The sequence below is a fragment of the Phyllobates terribilis genome, unplaced genomic scaffold, assembly GCF_046119375.1.
Source record: "Phyllobates terribilis strain yellow unplaced genomic scaffold, ASM4611937v1 Scaffold_12__6_contigs__length_324123572, whole genome shotgun sequence".
NCBI classification, from domain to species: domain Eukaryota; kingdom Metazoa; phylum Chordata; class Amphibia; order Anura; family Dendrobatidae; genus Phyllobates; species Phyllobates terribilis.
Genome location: NW_027362772.1, coordinates 186,116,368 through 186,142,023, shown reverse-complemented (window position 1 = coordinate 186,142,023; position 25,656 = coordinate 186,116,368). Strand labels below are relative to the sequence as shown.

Here is a 25,656-nt window from a genome sequence, read left to right as displayed (position 1 = left end):
TCCTCTGGTGAACAGCAATCTTCAAGTCGGACCATAGATTCTCTATTGGATTAAGGTCTGGGCTTTGACTAGGCCACTCGAAAACATTTACACATTTCCCCTTAAACCACTTGAGTGTTGCTTTAACAGTATCCTTTTGGGTCATTGTCTTGTTGGACTGTGAACCTCCATCCCAGCCTCAAATCACTGACAGAATGAAACAGGTTTTGCTCAAGAATATCCCTATATTGCGCACCATCTATCTTCCCCTCGACTCAAACCATTTTCTCTGTCCCTGCTGCTGAAAACATTCCCACAGCATGATGCTGCCACCACGTTTCACTGTGGGAATGGTGTTCTTGGGGTGATGAGCTGTGTTGGTTTGGCACCACACATCGTGTTTACCTTGGAGGCCAAAAAGTTTAACTTTGGTCTCATCTGACCACAGCTCCATACATTTGGGGAGTTTCCCACGTTTTTGGGCAAACTCAAAACGAGCCTTACAATTTTTGGGCACAAGTAAAGGCTTTTTTCTGCCCACTCTTCCATAAATGCCATCTCTATGGAGTATACGGCTTATTGTGGTTGAATGGACAGATACTCCAGTCCCTGCTTGGGAACTCTGCAGCTCCTTCGGGGTTACATTTCGTCTCTCTACTGCCTTTCTGACTAGTGCCCTCCTTGCCCGGGCTGAGAGTTTTGGTGGCGGCCCTCTCTTGGCAGGTTTGTTGTGGCACCATGTTCTTACCATTTGATGATAATGGATTTGATGGTGCTCCTGGGGATCATCAGAGATTAAGATATTTTTTTAGACCCCAACCCTGACTTGTACTTCTCAACAACTTTGTCCCTCCTTGTTTGGAGATCTCCTTGGTCTTCATGGTGTTGTTTGGTTAGTGGTGCCTCTTGCTTAATGTTGCAGTCTCTGTGGCCTTTCAGAAAAGGTAAAGTGTATATACTGACAGACATCGTGACCAGGGGTGGATTAAGAGTAGCAAGGGCCCCGGGCAGTTTACAAGGTGCGGGACCCCCCCCACACACACACCTGATTTATCACGTGACATGTCACATGATCCCCTGTGATAGATCATGTGATAGTTCACGGGAATTTAATTTGGCACAATATTAATTGTGCTGCCTCATCTGAGAGCAGCACAATATTGGGGCAGATACCCTAATTCCAGCGATGTGTCACTTTTTCAGCTGCTTGTTGTCATTTTGAGAAAATCACCGTTTTATCTGCTGCAGATCTAGCAGCTCTCTGAATGCTGCGCTCTGTATAGCCCCACCCACACCACTGATTGGCAGCTTTCTGCCCATGCTCAGTGTACACAGAAATCTACTGATCAGTGATGGGGGTGGGGTCCTACAGAACTTACTAGTCATCTAGTAATAATTACCTTCTGGCAAATCAATGATTTTATCAAAACAACACTAAGCAGCCCAGTAAGTGACACATTACTAGAATCAGTGCCTCTAACCCTACATTATGCTGCTCTCAGATTAGGTGGCAAAAACCTGATGACAGATTCCCTTTAAAGGAGCTGCAAACACAAAAAAGTTTGTATTAAAAAAAATACAAGCCATTTGTGAAATTAACTTTTTTTCATTGTTAATTCACATTAGACTGTATCTTCAACACTTTTGTCAGCAGGTCTTATTACAGACTCTGAATAGGGCAGCTCTCTCCCTCTCCCTCAGCAGAAAGTCACAGCATGGTTAAAAAAAGGGATCTTTTATGATTTTCTCATAATAAATAAAAAAGGACATGCAAGTCCTCCAAACTATTTTCCGTTTCTCTATAGGGGAGGTCCTAAATCTTTCTTGTTCTTTAGTTGATCACATGTCAAAAAGGCAAAGCATTTACTATGAACTCGCCTAAAAAAATATACACTTGGAGAGTAATATCATCATCTGCATGTAAATATTCCTTGACTCTAAGGGCTCGCTCACACTGTCGTATAACATGGCCGAATGCTATGTGATGTTTTATCGGATAGGACTCGGCCCTATGTTATACTATGGGACAGTGCGATTATTGGCATGAGAAAATAATCTCATTCGATATTCGGACCATGTGCACCCATACAAGTCTATGGGTGCACGTAAAACATTGGACTGCACTCGGATGTCATCCAAGTGCAGTCCGATGAACACTCACAAAGATTATGGAGAAGATGGAGAAATTAAGTTCTCCATCTTCTCCATATCTGTGCTGCGAGAGAATCGGATCACACTCAAGTGAAGCTCTGACAGAGTTTGAGCCGAGTGTCATTAGCATAATTGGCCCTATTCTCTTGCATGAGAGAATATATGGCATAGTGAGTGGACCCTAAAACTGAATAGTAGTGACGGACAGGCACCTCACAAGCGGGATCCATGTAGCTCTCAGATGTCATGTAGGTAGGGCTTAATTTCAAGGTATATAAAAAATGGACTTCAAATAAAAATTAAATGAACACAAAAAGCAGTAATTGAATTATTTTTTTCGTATTTATGTTTGCAGCCCCTTTAAAAACCCTTTGAGGACCAAGGCACATATATGTCCCATAGTTTTAAACTGGAAAAAAATTTGATTGAATAAAATTTAAGGTCCTCGAAGGTTTAAGTAGGTCATAAATTCATATGAATACTTGCTCATACAATTGCACATGCCAAAAGATGAAGAAGAACAGAATAAAAAATATGACATTAAGTGGAGCACTTACAGGTATTCAAGGTGAAAGAGACCAGCAAAGGCATCGTCTCGAATGACAGTAAATGAGTTAGAATTCAGCAAGCTGAAAATGAAGACAGCAGGTTCGAAGCGAACCAGACTTTATGGTGCTCAGAATTAGTCAAGCAGAATTTATTGACTGCTCTTGCAAAGCACTGAGACTCCCGCTGTGTATAGATGGCGCCGTGCGGCCTCCCGCTGTGTACAGATGGCACCGTATAGATGGCTACGTGCGGCCTCCTGCTGAGTATACGTGTATAGATGGCTACGTGCGGCCTCCTGCTGAGTATAGATGCCGCACGGCGCTCCCCCCAGAGACAGCAGGAGGCCGCACAGCGCCATCTATACTCAGCGGGAGGCCGCACGTAGCCATCTATACACAGCAGGAGGCCGCACGGCGACATCTATACTCAGCGGGGGGCCGCACGTAGCCATCTATACACAGCGGGGGGCCGCACGGCACTGTCTATACACAGCGGGGGGGGGGTCGCACGGCACCGTCTATACACAGCGGGGGGCCGCACGTAGCCATCTATACACAGCGGGGGGGGCCGCACGTAGCCATCTATACACAGCGGGAGGCCACACGGCGCCCCCCCCCAGAAACATCAGGAGGCCGCACGGCGCCAACTATACTCAGCAGGAGGCCGCATGCAGTCATGCACACACACAAACATATACAGACACGCATAAACACATTTGAAACACAAAAATACATACAGACATCACACAATGACATCTGCCCACACACACACAAACACAATCACACACCTGTGTGTGTGTGTGTGTGTGTATGTGTATAATTTGTGTGTGTGTATTTTTTTTTAAGTTAAAAACAAGTAAAATGCATGTGGCATCAATATCAAGACTCCAGATATAAGGGCCTATTCACACTGAATTTTGCAATGCATTCATCTCCTCTTTCCAGTCTTCTATCTAAATCCCTGAAAAATGGCATTCAGATGTGCCTTGACATAGCCATTGATTTGAACAAAGGCAAACCGAGGCTAAAGTCTGAATCTTTAGGCTCCATTTGCTCTGCTTTCAGATGTCTCATTTCAGACAGCACAATCCTGAATTTCAGGGATTCAGTTGTAAGCCTTGTGTAAAGACCTGAATGCAGCGTGAATAGGTCCTTACATCCTACACCACCTCAGGGGATTGTTGTTATGGAGTAATGCCCCTGGGTGGCCGCAGTTATGACCACCACCAGGGCTCGCGGTCTCTCACCCTAGCTTTGGTATTCTGGGGAGCTGGTATAATGAATATCTGAGAAGAGCCCTAGAGAAGCAAGAAAATTGGACAACCAAGAGGTGGTGGCCTCAAGTCAGGTGTAGTGTTCAACAGGGCAAGACTTTCTAACCTGCCCACACAGACACACCTGCCCACACAGACACACTCACCATCCCCCGGCTCCATTCCTCCTGCCTGCTCTGACTTCTCCATTGCATAACTGCAGGCCAGGGCGCACTGCGTGACGTCAGAGCTAGGAGACACGGGCGCACACAGGGCCGTGTCTCCTAGCAGTGACGCGGCTGGGCCAGCACAGGGATGTTAACTGCTGCAGTGCTGGCCCAGCCGATGAAGAAGTAGCGGCGGCTGCTGCTGCTGGGGGAGTGGTCCGGGGCCCCCCCTCCCGCCACTGCTACCGGTATGTGCCGCGGCAGCCCGCGCATATAATTAGGTCAATCCGGCATTAGACACCCCGCCCGGAGCCGCGGGCCCCCTGCAGGCTTGGGGCCCCAGGCGGTCGCCCGGATTGCCCTCATTATAATCCGCCTATGATCGTGACACTTAGATTGCACACAGTGGGATGTTCTGTCGTTAAGCATGTGATATAAAAATAAATAGCCAAGGGGGTGAATACTTTCACAAGCCACTGTAGGTATGACAGAAATGAAACCCGGCTCTGGTGCCTGAGGGGTAGTTTTTACTATGGTGGGCACAAAAGTGGTCATTGTTATGGTGAAGAGGCACTATTACTATATCGGAGGCACGTTATTGGTATATTGAGGTACAGCAGGGGTAGCATTGCTGCGTACGAGCACAGACTATGGAGCCATTACTGTGTTGGGCGCTATCACTGCCTGTGGCACAAAATGAGGTACTAATATGCGATCCCTTTTTTTTATTGGGTGGTGGTGGGATATGAGGCCCTTTTCTGTAAGGCACTATTGTTTTCAAGGCTGCTAAGAGAGTGGCTTTATTTTGGGGAACCTTGTAGCTATGACAACCTGGTTTCTGAGGCACAGTATTTGGGCGCAGTGTGAGTGTGCAGCAGCACAGCAGGCACAGCTAGAGGGGTAATGGGGCAGCCACAGTGCCATTAGATTCCCATCTCTCTCATTTCATTGTTTTCATTTTACTGAGCATCTAGTCACACACCACTTTCACCTCCAACATGGCGCTCGCTATCGAGCTGCTATTCCTACTTCCCGTTCATGTAGCCACAACCAATATGGCGTCCACGACGAGCTCTCGCGTCAGATCTCGCGATAGTTATTGGCCGGAAGCAGCTGTGCCGCTGAGGCTGAGCTGATACTGCGGCTACTGGAGCTGCGGGGACGTCAGACCTGGTAACCCCTTGTTCTGCTGCCCGAGCAACACGGCGGGGGAACTACAAGTCCCAGGGCGTGCAGGAGGCCTCACCACCACAGCACACGGCGAGAGCTGTTGGTACCATACAGAGCGCGGCTCATATCACACACACACTGCATGTATCCTGGAGATAGACATATTTATATTTTGATATTAATTCTACACATGTATTCATACATGTGAAAATGCATATAATAGAACGTGTGTGTGTATATATATATATATATATATATATATATATATATATATAAAATATACTTTATTGTGTGTGTGTGCGCGCATACTATCTATACACACACACACGTGATACATACATACACATATATACTAAACTTGCATATATTGTAACACATTTATTTGTGAGTATATATATTGTCCCATGAGTGCATATATATCTAATTCAACATAATGTAACACACGCATATAACATGTATGTATGTATATTATATATATATATATATATATATATATATATATATATATATATTTATTACACACACTATTTTGTGTGTGCATATATATAATCTTGCATATAATGTAATGCATTTGTAAGTGTGTATATATCTTTCTATGTCTGTATAGATACCCTCTGTGGATATACGTTGTAATACATAACTTATGTACTAGAGGTCTGCTCACATTTCCTTTTTGCTTTAAATTCACCGTTCGTTCTCTAATAATGTCCCATGTGTACAAAAAGTGACTTCTTTTGCCTTTGCTGCTCCAGTACATATTCTCTCGTCCCCCTTTTATTTTTTCAGAAGAACACTCAGTATATGGTTTTTATTACAGAAGTCAGTGGATGCATTATATATACACTGCTCAAAAAAATAAAGGGAACACTCAAACTGAAAAAAGATAATTAGCTCATATCACCTGATACTCACAGGAATCCCAGGCTCACGGATTAGTGTCCAGCATACACTTGCAAGGATATATAAAGAAGGTAAAATCCGGTGCCACATGCGATAAATCGTTTTATTCCAAAAATAAAAATCCCAACATGTCCCTAGGAAGGGAACAACTGGACGCGTTTCGAGGACACAGCCCCTTAATCGTCAGTATACAAATGAATTAAAAAACAACACATTTATAATAAAAACTGTGACCACCCCTAAACATGTGTGATAGATTAGTATACAAATTAGGATATTAACTCCTACTTAGACAAGATTTGCGTGCAACGAATTCACATAGAATATTCAGATATAAACTTAGGGAGGAAAAAAAAACCACACTAAAAAACACAAAACAAAAAAAATATATATTTTTTATAAATGTACAGTAATAGATTTGCCATATAAATGCACAGAAACAGAACATGCATATATTATAAATGCAAGCATATATGTATAATTTAATAGAAAAACATTAGATCTGATCTATAATTCATACCTTGCGGTATCCGTGCATTTAATTTCAATATCCATAATTTTTCTTTGTTATGGAGCATTTTTTCCCAATTCCCGCCACGATGGGGACGTGGTACTCTCTCTATGCCTCTAATATTTAATGTGCTTATATTGCCCGCATGTACCTCCCTGAAATGTTTGGAAAGACCTGATAACCTGATGGATTTTGAAGCAGGATTTACTTATGGCAGTCAGGCTACCTCTGGCGAGCACATGGAGGGCTGTGTGGCCCGCCAAAGAAATGCCATCCCACACCATTGGGAAAAAATGCTCCATAACAAAGAAAAATTATGGATATTGAAATTAAATGCACGGATACAGTAAGGTATGAATTATAGATCACATCTAATGTTTTTCTATTAAATTATACATATATGCTTGCATTTATAATATTATATGCATGTTCTGTTTCTGTGCATTTATATGGCAAATCTATTAGGCTATGTGCCCACGTTGCATTTATGAAGCAGAAAATTTCTGCTGCATAAATGCAAGTCCTCTCCCGGAAAAACGCATGCGGAATTCCGCACGCGTTTATCGTGCAATTTTCGCGTGTTTATCACGCGTTTTCCACATGCGGAATTGCCTTGCGTTTTTTATGCATTGGACTAAGGCAATTCCGCTTGCGGAAACGCAAAATTAAATGACATGCTGCGGATTTTTGAACGAGGCATAAACGCTGCGGAAAAATCCGCAACATGTGCATAGAACTTGCGGAATCCCATTGGGGACCATGGGGTGCGGATATACATGCGTTTTTCAAGCGTTTATGCTGCGGAAATTCCGCAGCATATACACCTGAAAAATGCTACGTGGGCACACAGCCTTACTGTACATTTATAAAAAAAAAAAAAAAAATTTTGTTGTATGTTTTTTTTTTTTTCCTCCCTAAGTTTATATCTGAATATTCTATGTGAATTCTTTGCACGCAAATCTTGTCTAAGTAGGAGTTAATATCCTAATTTTTATACTAATCTATCACACATGTTTAGGGGTGGTCACAGTTTTTATTATAAATGTGTTGTTTTTTTAATTCATTTGTATACTGACGATTAAGGGGCTGTGTCCTTGAAACGCATCCAGTTGTTCCCCTCCTAGGGACATGTTGTGATTTTTATTTTTGGAATAAAAGGATTTATCGCATGTGGCACCGGATTTTACCTTCTTTATATAACACTCAAATAACACATCCTAGATCTGAATGAAATATTCTCATTGAATACTTTGTTCTGTACAAAGTTTAATGTGCTGACCACAAAATCACACAAAAATCATCAATGGAAATCAAATTTATTAACCAATGGAGGCCTGGATTTGGAGTCACCCCCAAAATTAAAGTGGAAAAACACACTACAGGCTGATCCAACTTTGATGTAATGTCCTTAAAACAAGTCAAAATGAGGCTCAGTATTGTGTGTGGCCTCCACGTGCCTGTATGACCTCCCTACAACGCCTGGGCATGCTCCTGATGAGGTTGCCGATGGTCTCCTGTGAGATCTCCTCCCAGACCTGGACTAAAGCATCCGCCAACTCCTGGACAGTCTGTGGTACAACGTGACATTGGTGGATGGAGCGAGACATGATGTCCCAGATGTGCTCAATCGGATTCAGGTCTGGTGAACGGGCGGGCCAGTCCATAGCTTCAATGCCTTCATCTTGCAGGAACTGCTGACGCACTCCAGCCACATGAGGTCTGGCATTGTCCTGCATTAGGAGGAACCCAGGGCCAACTGTACCAGCATATGGCCTCACAAGGGGTCTGAGGATCTCATCTCAGTACCTAATGGCAGTCAGGCGACCTCTGGCGAGCACATGGAGGGCTGTGTGGCCCACCAAAGAAATGCCACCCCACACCATTACTGACCCACTGCCAAACCGGTCATGCTGAAGGATGTTGCAGGCAGCAGATCGCTCTCCACGGTGTCTCCAGAATCTGTCACGTCTGTCACATGTGCTCAGTGTGAACCTGCTTTCATCTGTGAAGAGCACAGGGTGCCAGTGGTGACTTTGGCAATCCTGCTGTTCTGTGGCAAATGCAAAGCGTCCTGCACGGTGTTGGGCTGTGAGCACAACCCCCATCTGTGGACGTCGGGCCCTCATACCACCCTCATGGAGTTGGTTTCTAACCGTTTGTGCAGACACATGCACATTTGTGGCCTGCTGAAAGTCATTTTGCAGGGCTCTGGCAGTGCTCCTCCTGTTCCTCCTTGCACAAAGGCGGAGGTAGCGGTCCTGCTGCTGGGTTGTTGCCCTCCTACGGCCCCCTCCACATCTCCTGGTGTACTGGCCTGTCTCCTGGTAGCACCTCCAGCCTCTGGACACTACGCTGACAGACACAGCAAACCTTCTTGCCACTGCTCGCATTGATGTGCCATCCTGGATGAGCTGCACTACCTGAGCAACTTCTGTGGGTTGTAGAGTCCATCTCATGCTGCCACGAGTGTGAAAGCACAACCAACATTCAAAAGTGACCAAAACATCATCTATTGTCTATTCCATTTGCACAACAGCATGTGAAATTGATGGTCAATCAGTGTTGCTTCCTAAGTGGACAGTTTGATTTCACAGAAGTTTGATTTACTTGGCGTTATATTCTGATGTTGAAGTTTTCCTTTATTTTTTTGAGCAGTGTACATCATTGTATTTTGGGGGAGGGAAATAAATCCCCCCCCTTCCCCATACACTTTGGATAGCGTTCAACCAAATGACGGTTGGCCGGCAGCTGTCTCACCAGACATGGGGTGTTCCTGTGCTCTCTGTGAGAGATCCGCTGTCAGACATCTTTGGCAGCTGCCTATCTCTTAGAGAACAAAAGGATCTGCAGTCCGAAATCAGACATCCCGAATCCTTATCCCCCTGGCATCACCTGTTGGGGGCCTCCATACACATTAGACTGTCAGCCAAACCTGTCAATATCAGCGGCTTCAGGCGACGTTACTTTTGTATGGAGGACTGAACAAATGACACGTATATTATAAAACCTGCTCATCACTTGTGTCCCTCTGATGTCAGAATCTTTCCATTGCTGTACCAATTCACAGAATATAATACGTAGGTTCATGTCACAGTACAGACATAATAATAATGACTTATTAGCTGTTAAAGGGGTTTATTTCTCCAGATCTTAAAGTACTAACAGCATCAGTGTTTAAATATATCAAACCTGATGAGGCTGGCGAACTTACTTTGTAAGAAAGTTTCATAGTGGCTGAAGAATCCTGTGATAATTGTCAAGTCTGATATTGATTTGAATATTTTTTGAGTCTAGCAGTGCTCGGTTTAACATTGGGATTATACAGCCATACTGACTTGGATTGTCAAAGTAAGTACACCGGCCTCCCCAGGTCTAAGATATATTTACTGTTTGTATTGTAAAATCTGGTGACAGATCCATTTTAATAGGTATTGTATATATAGTGTTATACATGTCTAAATTGTACAACATAATTTTTTTATGGGGAAGGGGGAATAATGCCAGAACACCTACTGATCCCTAAAATGAATGGCTGCATTACAACTTAAAGTGATTGTCCAGTTAAAGAAAATGAAACATAAATGCTCATAATCAGAGCTGTGAGTGAAGGTTGATGGCTGACTACTCATCTCAATAGCTAAGCCAGCCCCCTTCTTTACCACAGTCAAGGAATAGACGGAAGGGGTCTGGCTTAGCTATTGAAATAAGTAGTCAGCCAGCCCCTTTCACACACAACACTGATGGCTGTGCCGACACGTGAGACAACATGACCCGAGCCGGGGCAGATACCCTAAGATCAATGCCCGATCAGTAAATGATGGCACATCCTTGAAATTTGCCATCACTTACACATAAGTTTATCCTGGGAAAAACCAAAGACAAGCAAAATACCCAAATAACTGGAAGTAAATGGATAAATCGCACAGTGCAAAAAAATATGATAAATAATAAAGGGTATTTAGTTAACATAATTTTGATCAAAATAATGTAAAAGCCATCCCGGCACGTCACGTCAACCCTTATGGGACAGTCCTAACTCTAATATTAAAACCTTACCAGTTGTCAAGTGACAGAGAGACTGAACCCCTAGTAGAAGCATAGACCTGAGAGGCAGAATGAACCTTTCAGCTCAGACAAAGGGTGGCCACACCCTTATATGCACTTAAGCACACTAAACTACAAAGAAAAAACCTGAGAGTCTGAACTGAAACATAAATTGATGTGCATGCAAAATGTAAATGCATGTTCACATAAGGCCACTAGACAGCGAAAAACCAAAGACAATGCTTAAGTGCATATAAGGGTGTGGCCGCCCTTTATTATTTATCATATTCGATTTGTCCATTTACTTACAGTTATTTGGGTATTTTGCTTGTCTTTGGTTTTTCTCTGTCTAGTGGCCTTGTGTGAACATGCATTTACATTTTGCATGCACATCAATTTACGTTTCAGTTCAAACTCTCAGGTTTTTTCTTTATAAGTTTATCCTGCAGACTTTGTCGGTCTTTAAGCTTCTTTCTGTACATTTTTTTTTTTGTTTCCGTGCCTGCTGGGTTACAGGCTCTGCTAGGTGTGATGCCAGAATTTCTCCCTTTGCTGCCCTCTTCCCATTACATTCTGTGCCACTAACACATTTAGTGACAAGCTGCAGCTGCATCCCCCTCCTCCCTCTCCCCTTCTATATGGCATGTTTGATTCCATGATCCTCAGTACAATATAATTTTGTGCTTCCCTCCTGCAGACCATGGACAATGCGTTCATCCAGCACAGCGTTAAAGTCCTCCACGCTCTTAATAAGCAAAGGGAAGATGGCCGCTACTGTGACGCCACACTGGTCGTAGGCAACCTTCAGTTTAAAGCTCACTGGAGCATACTGGCTTGCAGCAGCCATTTCTTTCAGAGCCTTTATGGAGACGGGGGCTCCCCCAGCATCCTCCTCCATGAACGCTTCTCTGAGGTCATCGGTCTTCTCCTGGACTTCTTGTATACCGGAGAGTTGGTTCTGTCACAACACAATGTGGACAAAGTTCTCCTGGCATCGAAGGAACTCGCCATCTTCGAAGCGGCCGAGGTCTGTGAGAGATTCCAGGCAAAATGTTTCCAAAGTGAACAGTATTTTCAAGGGTCCGGCGCAATGGAGACCTTAAATGGACACCTGAAGGAGGCGGAGGAGTCTGACGGGGAGGAGGCTTTAAAGGGCATTTCTGAGCTCAGCAATGTCCTTGCCGATAGTGAAGTCCCCTCAGGACAAAATAATGTTCAGGACGGTGGTCTGTCCTTGCTGCAGGAGACCGTGGAAACCTCTCCCCACTCTCCGTTCCAGGAAAATGTCTTGAAGAGTTCGGATATCGACACACACCCCGTGGAAAGCAGAGAATTTAAGCGAAAGAGAAGAGGTCAGAAGAGCGAGCATTGCATCGGTGGAGACGGCGGATGCATGACCGTAGTATGGTTTCCCTTCATATGTACAACTTTCTAATAGATTTTGTTTTTCACCATATTCATAATCTCTGCTTGCCATCAGTGAATCAAAATCTGGCTAAAAATCTGTAAAAATGTAATTTAAATCTTCACTACTGACGCTTTGTTGCACATTACCTATACCGATAGCTAAGCCAGCTCTTTGTCTCACATCCATGCATAGACCGAATGGGGTTGACTTATATATTGAAATGAGCAATCAGCTAGCCCCCTTCAGTCAAACCACAGACACAGGAGACCCTATCCTGTGTTGAGCACAAACTAGAAATGGAGCTGCTTACTAAACCTGCAATCTGAAGTGATATTTGAAGAGCAGGGCCCCGATCAGTACATGATGATATACCCATTCCGGAAAAAAGCCCTGATATTGCTACGATGTTATCTGATTGCAATAGTTGTGATACAATCACAGTTTTCTCTCCTGCAGATCTAGCAGAGCTCAGAATGCTGAGCTGTGTATCACCCAATGCACACTACTGATTGGTTGCTTTCTTTTTGCATTGAATATTGACAGAAAGCAGCCGATCGGTGGTGGTGGGTTCGGACCAGGAGAACAAGACACTTACTCCTGTAGTGATAATCTCCTGCTGATAAAACACTGATTTTATTGAAATAGCAAAATACAACCCAGTAAGTGTCACATTTCTGGAATCAGGGGATTTGTCTCTACATTATGTTACTCTTAGATTTCATAGCAAAAACCTGCTGACATATTACCTTTAAATCCTCCTACACTGTACCAGTGCATTAAAAATGAATCAGCCTGGAGTCTAGATTGATTGATTTTCTTTTTGTACCGTGATTTCCAACCAAGAGTTTCTCACAAGGTCAGGGTTTACACTAAAAGAAGCAGGACAAATCGTTTAAGCTTCATTCAAACATCCGTGTTTTACGGCACGGCCATAGGTCTCCTGACGAGACTTGACAGCTTCATAGACAATATATTAGGCTGTTGTTACGATACTGGCGTAGTACTGCTGGAAACCAGTGACCGAAGGAGCACAAGCAGGAACAGCAAGCGGTAGTAGAAGTTCTTGGAGTTAGCAAGGAGTTTTAGGAAACAATCCGTAGATGAATTAGAACAGCCTGGGTAAGAATGTTCAGGAGCTGGAGACTGAAACTAGGCTAACAGCTAGACACAATACTCAAGCAATGAGTGAGAGGTCCATATAACTTTAAGTAGGCCCAAACAGGAAACAAGATGGATTCCATAGATTCAGAAACCGCCATCTTGGTACAGGGCAATTGTAGCACACAACAGCAGCCTCCAGTGGTAAGGAGTGAAACTGCAGTACAATTATTAAAGTGAACAATAGTGTCCACTAGTGGTCAAACTGTGTACAACAAGTCTTCGCTCTACTAAAAAATGATTTACCCCTTACACCAAGCTTTTTTGGGATGAAGGGAGTTTATGGGGTTCACCATGCTAATTAGGTTGAAAATCACCGTCTTTGAGGCTGGCAAAGACTGGTAAAGTGGGCTTTTTTTTCCAAATTCATTGACAAGAAGCAGAGATTGTGAACATGGCGAGCTCCTGTACACAAAGAAATGTAACAGAATGGTCAAGCTGCTAACGAGATGCTGCCTCTTTCTATTGCAGTGGGATTTGGAGGTGGACCAGATCCATGACGTCATAACGGAGGAGGCAGATTACATTCACAATGATCTGGATGAAGACTACGTCCTAGAGAAGAAGACCCCCAACCCCAGGAAGAGGAGCTGCATGTCTAAGAGGATTTTTCCCTCTCCTAATGACTCCGTGCTGGACTGTGGAGATCTGAAGGGCAAGAAAAACGCCAACAGTCCGGTGGAGTGTCCTATATGTCACAAGAAATTTCTCAGAAAATATTATCTGAAAGTCCATAACAGGTAAATCCGAGATCTCAGGAGCAGACGTGAGGGTCTCGAGATGCTGGCAATGTGCTGCCTCACTTCATGGGACAGACCAAGTGCTGCAATGTTGTTTTTATCTTTTTATTATCATTTTGGAAGGAAATTGTATTTAACGTATCTATATTCCTGCAGGCAGCACACAGGAGAGAAGCCGTTTGAATGTCAGAAGTGTAGGAAATGTTACTTCAGGAAGGAGAACTTGCTGGAGCACCAGGCCCGAAATTGTATGAGCCGCTCAGAGCAGGTAAATCTAGGCAGACCCTGTGTGTGTTTGATTGGAGGTGACATAATAATACCCCTTATCCCTGTCCCTCACCATGCCACAGTGATAATCCTGTGCACACTCCTTCACCAGCAGCTGACTTCCCACAATATAGGGACTCTGGCTGCAGGTTTTTTGCTCTGTAATCTGACAGCAGCATTATGTAGGGACAGAGACCCTAATTCTAACAATGTATCGCTTAGTTTACTGATTGCAGTAGTTGTGATACAATCACAGTTTTCTCTGCTGCAGATCTCGGAATGCTGAGCTCTGTATAACCCCGCCCCCACATCACTGATTGGCTGCTTCTGTATATTTACAGAAAGCTGCCAATCAGTGCTGGGGGAGTGGTTGGACTAGGAGACACCTAGTCCTGTAGTACTAATCACCTGCTGATAAAACACTGATTTTAGTGGAACAGAAAAACACAGCCCAGTAAGTAACACATCGCTGGAATCGGGGTCGCTGCTCTCAGATTATATAGCAATACCTGGTGACATATTCCCTTTAATGGAAGGAAGGAGATGGCTCCAAACCTGGCTGTTCAATCATATAGTTGTCATGGTTAGTAGTGACCACCGCACCTAAAAATACAAACACTGGGAGAAGGCTTCCTTTATTACTTATAGCCCCCCCCCCCCCCCCCCCATTACCCTTAGCAAGATGATCCCAAGTTATGCAACCAGTCTGGGGCTGCCATTAGCAAGTCCACCTCAGCTTCTCACTAATGGGCGATCATGCATTGGGATGTCACAGTGTGACAATCCACATGATCATACAGCTGGGTCTGGGGCTGTTTTTCCTATAACTAAAGCTGCAACGGCAGCTCCACTTATATGGGAAATAAGTAATTAAAAACCAGATAGAATCTACAGAACACACAAGTCGTCAAGTTTTGGGTCAGACATATCCAGGCAGAGGCACTCAGATTCCTTATATCGCTCCTATACAAACATAAGTGACACATTTATTGTGTTAAAATGTTAACATCAAACTTTTAATTGCCCATATATACATAATACTTAATATTTTCACTATAAAACCAGAATTGGAGTTGAAACAATTCATCCGGCTGCACACAAAAAAACAACGCCACAGCTCTGGACACGTCATAAAAGAAGCAGAAGTGAAAATAAATGTGTAACATAGAAAACCAAAGAATAATAAATGTAAAAATAAAATAAAATCCCTGCCAACCAATCATATATAAAACCCTGACCTGCACACAGTTACTCTTACTAGGGCATATAGTTTATCAAAATTATTGTCACACAATAGAATACAATTTTTGCCTTAGGGATTTCTTTTTCCACCCAATAAAATATTTGTTTGAAAGAAAAAAAAGATTAATATATAGATAGATAGATATCTTTTCTTTCTTTCAAGCAAATATTTTATTGAGTGGAAACAGAATACCCCAAGTCAAAAATTATATATATTTTTTTTTTTTACTTGGGTGGAAAAAGAAGATCCTAAGACAAAAATTGTATATAATGTCAGCTCTTTTGTCACAATGTAATGCATAACATCACTGTAAACAAAACAATATAAATGAACTCAAAAACCTACAGTGGAGACTGCACACAAGTTGTCTTTGGCTGTAATAGTGTGACTTGCATGGGCGGTCTCCAGCCCCTCCGTGCTCCCCTCTTGGCTGCAGTGATGCTTCCAGGCTGCAGGTGGTTGGCGTTTCCCTCTATAGTTCCAGATTTACACATCACAGATTCTCATATTGCCTCTCATTTCTTTTCTGGCTAGACCTATTGAATCTGATTTTTTGGTATTATTATTATTTTTTATTTTTTTTAGGTTTTTAACTGTTCTTCTTGCAATGAGGTTTTTAAAAGAAAGATGGATTTGCGGTTACATATGGTGTCACACACAGGGGTAATGCCTTACAAGGTAAGCAACAGTATATTTATCTAGTAGTGATGTGAATAACGCATCTGTAAAATAATAAAGTACCTGTGATCCAGCACCAGACACAGGACACTGATATTTGTATGCAAAATATAATAATTCACTTCTATTATTTTTTTATTGCAGTTAATAAGATTCCTGATTACATTTCTTAAGGCTTAATCCCTTCCCAATGTAGGACCTAGTAGAATGTCCGGCCTCAGGTCCCCATGTATAGCGTGGGCTTAGGAGTTGAGCCTGCTCTATACCCAACAGGTACTGGCTGCATTACACTGCCAGCATCTGCCAGTAACAGCAGTGACCGGAGCATGCTCTGATTGCCATTTTTGGCAGCGAGGGCCTCCTGAAAGTGCCCGTAGCTGGTATCTTTATTGTCCTGTGAAGCCTAGCCTGCAGCTGGGCTTCATATGACAATGTCATTTTATCTATATATTGCAATACTGTAGTATTGCAGTATGTAGAACATCCGATCAACAAGGGCTTAAGGGGTTAAAAATAAAGTAAAACAATTTAAATGAAAAAAGCTTAAAAGTTTTTAAAAATGATATTTTGAATTGCCTCCTTATAATATAATCTAATATAATAAATATATATATACAGTACAGACCAAAAGTTTGGACACACTTTTTCATTTAAAGATTTTTCTGTATTTTCATGACTATGAAAATTGTACATTCACCCTGAAGGCATCAAAACTATGAATTAACACATGTGGAATTATATACTTAACAAAAAAGTGTGAAACAACTGAAAATATGTCTTATATTCTAGGTTCTTCAAAGTAGCCACCTTTTGCTTTGATGACTGCTTTGCACACTCTTGGCATTCTCTTGATGAGCTTCAAATCTTAAAATGCCATATTTTAGAGGGCTTTTTACGCCTTTCACCTCCCCACCAAAATATGCAATAGAAATCAGTCAAAATGACACATGTAACCTAAAATGGTATCAATAAAAACGTCAGCTCAAAATGCAAAAAAATAAGTCCTCACACAGCTCAATTGTGGGAATATAAAAAAAAGTTACAGGACTCAAACAAAATGGCGACACAAACCAAACTTTATTTTATTGACGGTATTACATTTTTTTTCATTACTTAAAATAAAAAATAAACTAAACACGTTTAGTATCGCTGTAATCGCACTAACCTGTAGAATCACGTTACCAGGTCTATTCTTCCACTAAATTAACAATGTAAAAACACAACAACAAAAATTGGTGGAATTGCTTTTTTTTCACCATTTTACTGCACTTGTAGTTTTTTTTTTTGCATTTCCATTACATTATAAGGTAAATGGTGACTTAATGGTGCCATTCAAAACTACAACACGTTCAGCAAACAAACAAAAAAAAAGCCCACTTATCTTAACTGAAAAATAAGTCATGGTTTAGAAAGAAGGGAAGAATAAATGAAAACACAAAATCAAAAGTTTGCCTTGGTGGAAATGGGTTAATGTAATGTATGTTAGCACCACCACTATGGGAACCAGCAGATGTCAGTAGAGTCTATGCTGTTTGTGTTAGGCCTCATTCATAAGGCAAAAAAAAAAAATTAAAATTAAAACTGTTCGGGATTTTTGTAAACTTGTTACCCTTGTGTCACCACCAGGGGGTGCAGTTCATTTTTTATTTCTAAATAAGTTTCACTTAGGACACATTAGAAGTGACATCAGGGCTGAATAGTTGTCATACTGTGCCCAGGAATGTGCCGCCGGGATCCATTAACCCTTTTCATTGCCTCTTTCTTTATATTTCAGTGCTCCGCATGCCCTCAGCAGTTCATGCAGAAGAAGCATCTCAAAAACCACATGATAAAATTGCACGGAGAACCAAAACCCCATGCTGTGAGTATCATAAGGCCGCGGAGTGCAGACTGTCCTGCAGCTGGGTGACTGCTGGATTATCTATTATTCCACATGGGTATACACCTACCTGCTCCCTGAGGATCACAATGTGGTCCATTGATGGGTCAGGCTCCTTAATATGATCTTCCAGAGCTGGCCAGCCATTGCTTTGACATAAAAACACCTGTGGGTTTTGTATATGTGTGTTTGATAGATGTGTGACGCCATTTTTAATTGATAAGGTCTTTTGAGGCAATGGTCTGGTTTTTCCCCGGATGTTTTTGCTACTTTTATTCACAGCATTTCAATTCATTCACGGTCTGCGGTATATTAAATACCATCTATCTTGTGACTTAAAATGTCTGTCTGAATTGTGTGCAGAGGCCGGGGACACAGTTATTCTCGCTCCTCTCTGTCTCCTTATATGGGAAAGTAAATGTGGATTTCCAAAACGGAGATTTATGTGTTGTAAACACCACTGTCCACCAGAGGGCAGCAGCGAGCACAATAAGAAAAACTACTCTGGAATGTAAATACTTCTGTGGTTAAAAGTATGGCGTTACCCATAGCAACCCGCCGGGCCTGCTGGGGGTTGTAGTTTTACGTCAGCGAGATAGCACTGCTATGTGGGCTTAGACTTGTCCATAACATTCTGTTATAGTGTCCAACCTGCGGGAAATGCTTCTTCACACGGACAGAACTGCGTCTACATGAAGCCTTTAAGCATCGGGGGGAGAAGCTTTTCGTCTGTGAGGAGTGTGGACATCGAGCCTCGAGCAGAAGCGGATTACAGATGCATATCAAAGCCAAGCACAGGTCCTCACGTGGTGTCTGCAGACATCTTTTATGTTTCCTATGATCTGGAGGGAAATTCTCATCTCGGATGTGTGACCTGCTGACACGATAAGTCATACATGTCTGATAGATGCAGGTCCCCGCACCTACGTGGAGAATGGGGGTCTTCTTTCAGTGTTCAGCAATGCTCCACAAAAAGAGGAGAATGGTGGATAAGTTGCATGCAGTTTTAAATCATTCAGTCCTTGCTTTAATGTAAGTCTGCTCTGCATGCACTGATTTCCAAATTCTAATGAACATTTGTTTATATACAGCAGCCAATCATCCAAATAAAAATAGCTGCAGTGTTAAGCATGGTGGACAAAGCAGCATTCTGAATTACTGATGGCCGTTTTAAGACAACCTCACATTCCTATTAGATAATGCAGCTAAGTTGGAGCCACTGATTATAGTGTGGGGGCTTAAAATATCACTGGTCTAATATAACTGCCCTCTCTATACTTTTTCTTCTAGAAATGAACGTCCATTCATATGCGAATTTTGTCACCATGCCTTCACCCAGAAAACCAACCTGAACATGCACCTGAAGACGCACACGGGGGAGAAACCCTTCCAGTGTCACCTGTGCGGCAAGACGTTCAGAACACAAGGTAAGAGGAGACTCTGGTGTAAGATAGTCCCTGGCGGCGAACAGAAGTCCCTGCATCATCCTTCATGTCAGCTGTCAGATTGGGAAAAGCTGGGCGACAACCAACATGGCGGCCATTGCATACCATAGCCGGAGACTAGAATAGTCCGGCGTTGCCCCTGGCGGGCTCTTCCCAGTGCTGCTGCATGTGATTGACAGGTCTCTGCCAAGGCAAGAGCGCTTTCATTTGCTTAGAGTCAGTTGGGCAGTGCCGGACTAGTCTCGTCTTCAGTCATGGTCCCCAGACCAAACGCCGGAGTGTGTCAGAGGAGGTTATACCTTTCTGCGATAATGCTGCCAGGATCTGATTCATGCTGCCCGTAGCTTTAATCAGGTGACTGGCTCCCATTAACCCCTTTATGACCTATGACGTATAGGTACGTCATAGGTCGCCTCCCTTTTTATGTTATATGCTGCAGTCAATCTGACAGCAGCAGTTAACATGATCACGCCGGTGCCCCTTTCTCATGATCGCGGGTCGCCGATGGGTTGGCATGACAACCCGGGGTCTGCAGGAGACCCCTGTGGTTGTCATTGCCGAACTGCTATGAGCATTTTTCTTACACATAGTAGGGCTGTGCCTGATCTGTCAAAATATAAAAAGAATTAATCCAATCTGTAAATGGTGTAATGAGAAAAAAAATCAAAATGTCAGAATTATGTTTTTTTTTGGTCGCTGCAACATTGCAATAAAATACAATAACGGGCGATCAAAACATCATATCTATCCAAAAATTGTATCAATAAAAACGTCAGCTCTGCGCGCAAAAAATAAACCCTCACCCCGGAAGTCAGGAATCTGGCTTCATCACCTTCCATTCACTTTGGGCTCGAGCCAGCACTCCTTCTGTCCATGTGTAGTTTTATCTGTCCTTGTCTTATCTCAGCCAGTCTTCTCAAGCACAACCGGACACACACAGGGGAGCGACCCTTCAGCTGCGAGTTCTGTGACCAGCGCTTTACAGACAAGACTCCGCTCCTGCGGCACATCGCCTGCCGACACCAAGAAGGGAGACCCTACTACTGCCAAGTCTGCGGCAAGACGTTCAAAGGTAAAAGTGGTAGAACACAAGTTATTTGGATTGACTTCTTCAGGGCTTAGTTAATCAAGTGGTTTTCCCACCACCATATGATCTGGTGAGTCGAGGTTTTAAGACTTCTAAGATCCTGAGAATTTAGTTCAGGCAACAAATTCAGTTCACTGCGCTGCGGCCTCTTTATTTTTGGGTATGGTGGGACGAAAAAGGTGATCTGCAGTTAGTCAGTCAGCATTGGCGAGAACATTTTCTGCCTGTCTACTGCTAACAATGCATTTCCCAAATGTCCTTTTTTTGCTGAATGCCAGGCAATGTATAGCACTTTTCTGTGCATTTACTTCTTTTATTTCCAAATTGCGGTAAGCAGTGCAGCTCGTTCCCCATCAATCTGTGACTACGTGGTGTATCTGCAGCCACATTGCACATCACCATCTGCCATTGGGAATCAACCACTTTCCGTGTCTCACTATAGCTATTAGGGGAGTGTTAAAGTGCATTGGTGAATTTTTGGGCATGGAGATGTCGTGTCTGAACCCAGGGATTTCTGCAGAGATATAGTTACATTACTCGGATTGTATTGGTAGCAATTATTAGGCTTCTTGGTGGGGAATATATGCCTTATATATTCGACAATCTGACAAAGGGACGTCATCGCTGAACCTGCAGTGTTGGCACTAAGTGGCTGCTGGCAAACACTCGATTGCTGGCATTGTGGGCGTCCCTTGTGATTGCTAGTCCCCCACGATATCGTCACATTGTGGTGCGATGCCGCAGGGTCCTAGTAGTCATGAGTCACCCAGGAGTCCGGCATTCAATTGCCAGGCGAGGAGATTCTCGCTGCCCTTATCGGGCTGCCACAGACTTTGGATGCTGGACCCAGACTCTTGCCAATCTTTTTGCTCAATTCTAGTCAAGAGGAATATATTCCGCTATGTGATGCATCCACTGTTTCAAAGCTTCATTCTCGCCCTCTCTAGCGGCTGATCAATTACGTGTTCACGTGGCCAGACATCGTGGTGTTCGGAAGTTTGAGTGCACAGAATGCGGATACAAGTTCACCCGGCAGGTAAGGATACAATCCGTAACATTAAAAGAACTTTCTACATTTAGATCAGAAGTGGAAATAGAAACTAAGGCCATGTTGATACGTTGTGTTTTTGCTACAAAAAACAAAGCATTTTACTGTTCCAGTAAAGTGAATGAGCTTTCTGAAGTCTCATGCAAACGTTGCTTATTTTTTCCTTGCAGATTTGATGCAGTTTCAGATCTACAGCATGTCAATTCTTTCAATAAAATGGGTGAAAAACGCTGAAAGGGAAAATCACACAGCTTTTTTCCTGCCAACATATCAGTATTTGCAGTAGATTCTTTGCTGAAAATACTGAACGTGTGCACATACGCTAAGTTAAAGTCTAAGGTTAAGTGCCCACGTAGCGTTTTTGAGGCCACGAAAACGCTTGTAAAACAGTCTGCCATGCAAAGCAGTGTGAATTTGGATGTGCTGTGCACATGATGCGCTAATTTGCGCGCCGAATTCGCATTGCGTTGCAAAACACAGCATGACCATTTCTACCGCGATTACGCTGCAAATATGCGGCCATTGAGGAACATTGAAACGCAGCAAACCCGCAGGTATATGTAGATTTGCTGCGTTTCAATTAAATTAAATGGCCGCGAATTTGCAGCGTAATCGTGGTGCGTGTGGTACCCGGGATTAAGAGGAGACTACAACTCCTCTTCATCCCGGCTACCACGCGGTGAAAAAAATAAACAAAAAAAGTTAAAAATAAACAAAACCTGTATATTCACCTCTCCGGCGGCCCCCGGTCTGCTCCCGGCCACGTTCTCTCTCCTTGGCGTCCCGCGGTGTACTGTCGGGACCTGCAGTTATGTCATTTAGTCACCTGATGGTTACGCGACCGCTGACGTCGGCGGTCAGGTGATGGTCGCGTGACCATCAGCTGCCTAAATGACGTCACCGCAGGTCCTGACAGTACACTGTGGGACGCCGAGGAGAGTGGACGCCGCCGGGAGCAGACCGGAGAGGTGAGTATATGGGTTTTTTCTTATTTTTAACGTTTTAATTCTTTTTTTTTTTTTTGCTATAGATGCTGCATTTAAAGCATCAGTTGTTCACACATTATAAATCCATGCCGGTTGCATGGATTTATATTGTGTGACCAACTTGTCAAGCACTTTTCCAAGTGATGCTCAAAATCGCTTGGAAAACTGCTTGGAAAAACGCATGCGAAAACGCTGAAAAAATGCTTCTCTGGCAGAAAAAACGCATGTAAATCTGCATGCGTTTTTTTCTGCCAGAGAGAGGCAAAAACGCTCTGCATCAAATCTGCTACGTGGGCACATAGCCTAAAGGGTAAGCAATGCATGATAAATAATAAAATTGGTCGGATTTGCTGCAGATAATTTCACAGCAAATGAGACGAAGAGTATGTAGGGAAATCAGCAAGAGAAATCCACACCAAACACTTGCCTACTAATTTATTCTGCTGTGGATTTTATACTCGCAAACTTTAAGGGTAAAATCCACAGCATTTTATTCCCATCTGGACTTTGTAGGATAGGAAATCCCCTTTAAGATGGAATTTCCTTTTGGCCAAAGTGATTGCAAAATCCTATATGTGGTTCCAACCACTGAGACTTCTTGGAATTAAGGGGCTATAGCACTGCCTTAGAGCTGTGTCCCCTTTTAAGTTTTCCCTGCACAGTACATGACTGAGGACTTGAATGAGGTCACGCAGCCGTTGCTGCACAGCACGATGGCCGAGAACTTCCCTGTGCAGGTGTGAAATAGTGGAGAAGAACACAGTACTGCAGCCACGCAATGCTCAAGGGAACTCCACTGATCATAAAGTGATAGTACATCTTGGATACATGATATTAGTGTTGATCGAGTGCTCTGCACTCTAATTGAGCACATCAGACGCTCAGATGTGCTTGACTCGAGTAGCGAGCATAATGGAAGTGTCGCAGTCCCGAGCACACTTGCCCATCACTGCACGTTATCACTTTAAAAGATGGGAACACTTTTTTTTTTTAATTAGTTTCAGACCTCCTAGTAACTTGCTGGCTCACCACAGAAGAAAAATTATTATTATTTTTATTATTTTTTTTTTAAGGCTCACCTTCGACGACACATGGAAATTCACAACCGAACTGAGAACTACAATCCCCGTCAAAGGAAGCTCCGTAATCTTGTCATCGATGAGGAAAAAAGCATGGTCATTGGATTACAGAACACCCACGACCTAGAAGTCGGGTCGACAGAGATCATAGTGGAGTCCATTACCTCCAGCACCCTGCCGGAGGAGGTCACAGAGCAGAGACTGTGCGCAGATGATGTCTTTCCGGCTGAAGTCATGGAACAGTCTATAATCATCACGGCCACCGCCATCCCTATTGATGAGTGTGAGACGTGATCTGTGCCCTCAAAAGAACTTTTTTTTTTTTTCTTTTAATTTATTAGGTCAGTGCATTTTATTACCAAATAAATACAAGAATATGGAAGTAATGCACAGTGAATATGTATACCACAGAGAAGTGAGCAATGCTATGGCCCGTTCATTGTAGTACCCAACACTTCTGGTACTGCAGCAGCGCCCCATTGTGTGTCGCAGAGGCTACTGATAAGTTGGAGGACCATGAATTGGACCCCATTACTAATGGCGTATGTTTCAAGATCATTGCTTTTGAACCAATAGCTTGTAGGCTAAGTGCACAGCCTTTTTGGCTACTGTGAGATACGAGTGATTCGTTTGTCAGTAACCAGCGGGGATAGATGCTTTGGGAACTATTGCAAGGAAAAAATATGTATACTATGTGCTACACATTTTTTGGGGTGGCCCCCTGTAGGAAAGCTGTGCATAGGAGACCTCTCCGAAAGATCACCCCCTAATTTAGACCAGATTTGCTGTCGCTAAGGATGAGATGCCAGGCACAGAAGTGAGAGGCGGCTGCCGCAGAGGGTCGAACTGGATGCCGGCCCAGTGCAAATAGAAAGCTCATCCCACCTGTGACATGATCAGTTCCACTATATATTATAGTTATATAGTTACCATTGGAACACCAGTATTATATATAGCAACTTTGCTAATAGCTTAGCAATATCCTACTGCTTGGTATCCATGGCTTCAGACAGCCCTTGTAGCCCACTTATTTTTTTAAACCAGACGCAAGCTACAATTTTATACTTGCAGTCACTGATGGGGTATCCAGGGATGAGCTGTAGACAAAGAGGACACCATGAGCTCATTATATAATACAGCTGATAATTAAAGGCGAGATGACGGTATAGCACTTTATAACGGAGCAGCTATGGGACTCATTCTCACTGCTGGAAATCCATTCTTGTTTTTGGCAAGAGGAAAGAAAGAAAGAAAATAAGCAAAGCTTGTACAGCTGCATCCTAGACTGGAGCAAAGGACGTGCGCAATGAGAAGGCATTTAGTTATTTAAATCCTCAAATATAGCAATAAAAGAAAATACACAGGAAAAAAACAATTTCTTGGTTTTAAATAATTGTAACATGAGACAAACTAGAATCGACTAAATCTGTCTCAAGGTCTCGGCCATTTCCCTTCTCATTCTTCTGTCTGGCTGCAGGACAACTGTCTGCAGCAGAAGCTGCACAAACTCCCTGCCCACTCAATACCTTCCCTGTGCTGTCTGCAGTAGGACCATATAAAAGAAAAAGCCTGCCAAACTTGGAATGGATCAGTAGATTCCTACCAGACATTGAGTTTATCACTTCGATCCAAGAGTAATATTTTTTATACTGAATGTAACCATATAGGGGCTTGTTTTTGCAGGATGAGTTGTACTTTTAACGGCACCATTTTGGGGGAAGATAAGGCAACTATACTAAAACGGGTGTTTCATACATGTCAGTCTTGTCGAGAGGTTAGCCATACAAAGATGAACTTTCTTAAGTCTGCTGCGTTTCTAGCCGTCTGTATGCCAGTAAGTCAAATGTGTGTCCTGCGTCAGCTGCCATAGTTTTGTATTAAAATGTACTAGTTTTTGGCATACATTTGTCAGACC

General features: G+C 43.1%; 1 protein-coding gene across 3 annotated transcripts; it reads left to right on the top strand.

The window, feature by feature from the left end:
- The first annotated feature begins 5,180 nt into the window (after positions 1 to 5,180).
- On the top strand, positions 5,181 to 25,578 carry ZBTB48 (zinc finger and BTB domain containing 48). Of its 3 annotated transcripts, none has more exons than XM_073656526.1 (11): positions 5,181 to 5,271; positions 11,421 to 12,125; positions 13,761 to 14,029; positions 14,186 to 14,297; positions 16,125 to 16,217; positions 17,992 to 18,078; positions 18,740 to 18,894; positions 19,387 to 19,523; positions 20,449 to 20,613; positions 21,576 to 21,664; positions 23,736 to 25,575. In XM_073656526.1, exons 2-11 carry the CDS (start codon positions 11,424 to 11,426, stop codon positions 24,033 to 24,035), a joined length of 2,109 nt encoding a protein of 702 aa, XP_073512627.1. In that variant the 5' UTR covers positions 5,181 to 5,271; positions 11,421 to 11,423; the 3' UTR covers positions 24,036 to 25,575. The 3 variants fall into 3 exon arrangements, with proteins under 3 accessions (XP_073512627.1, XP_073512630.1, XP_073512629.1); XM_073656529.1 differs by having other exon boundaries at positions 5,203 to 5,371; positions 23,736 to 25,578; XM_073656528.1 differs by having other exon boundaries at positions 5,203 to 5,367; positions 23,736 to 25,577.
- The last annotated feature ends 78 nt before the right edge of the window (positions 25,579 to 25,656 follow it).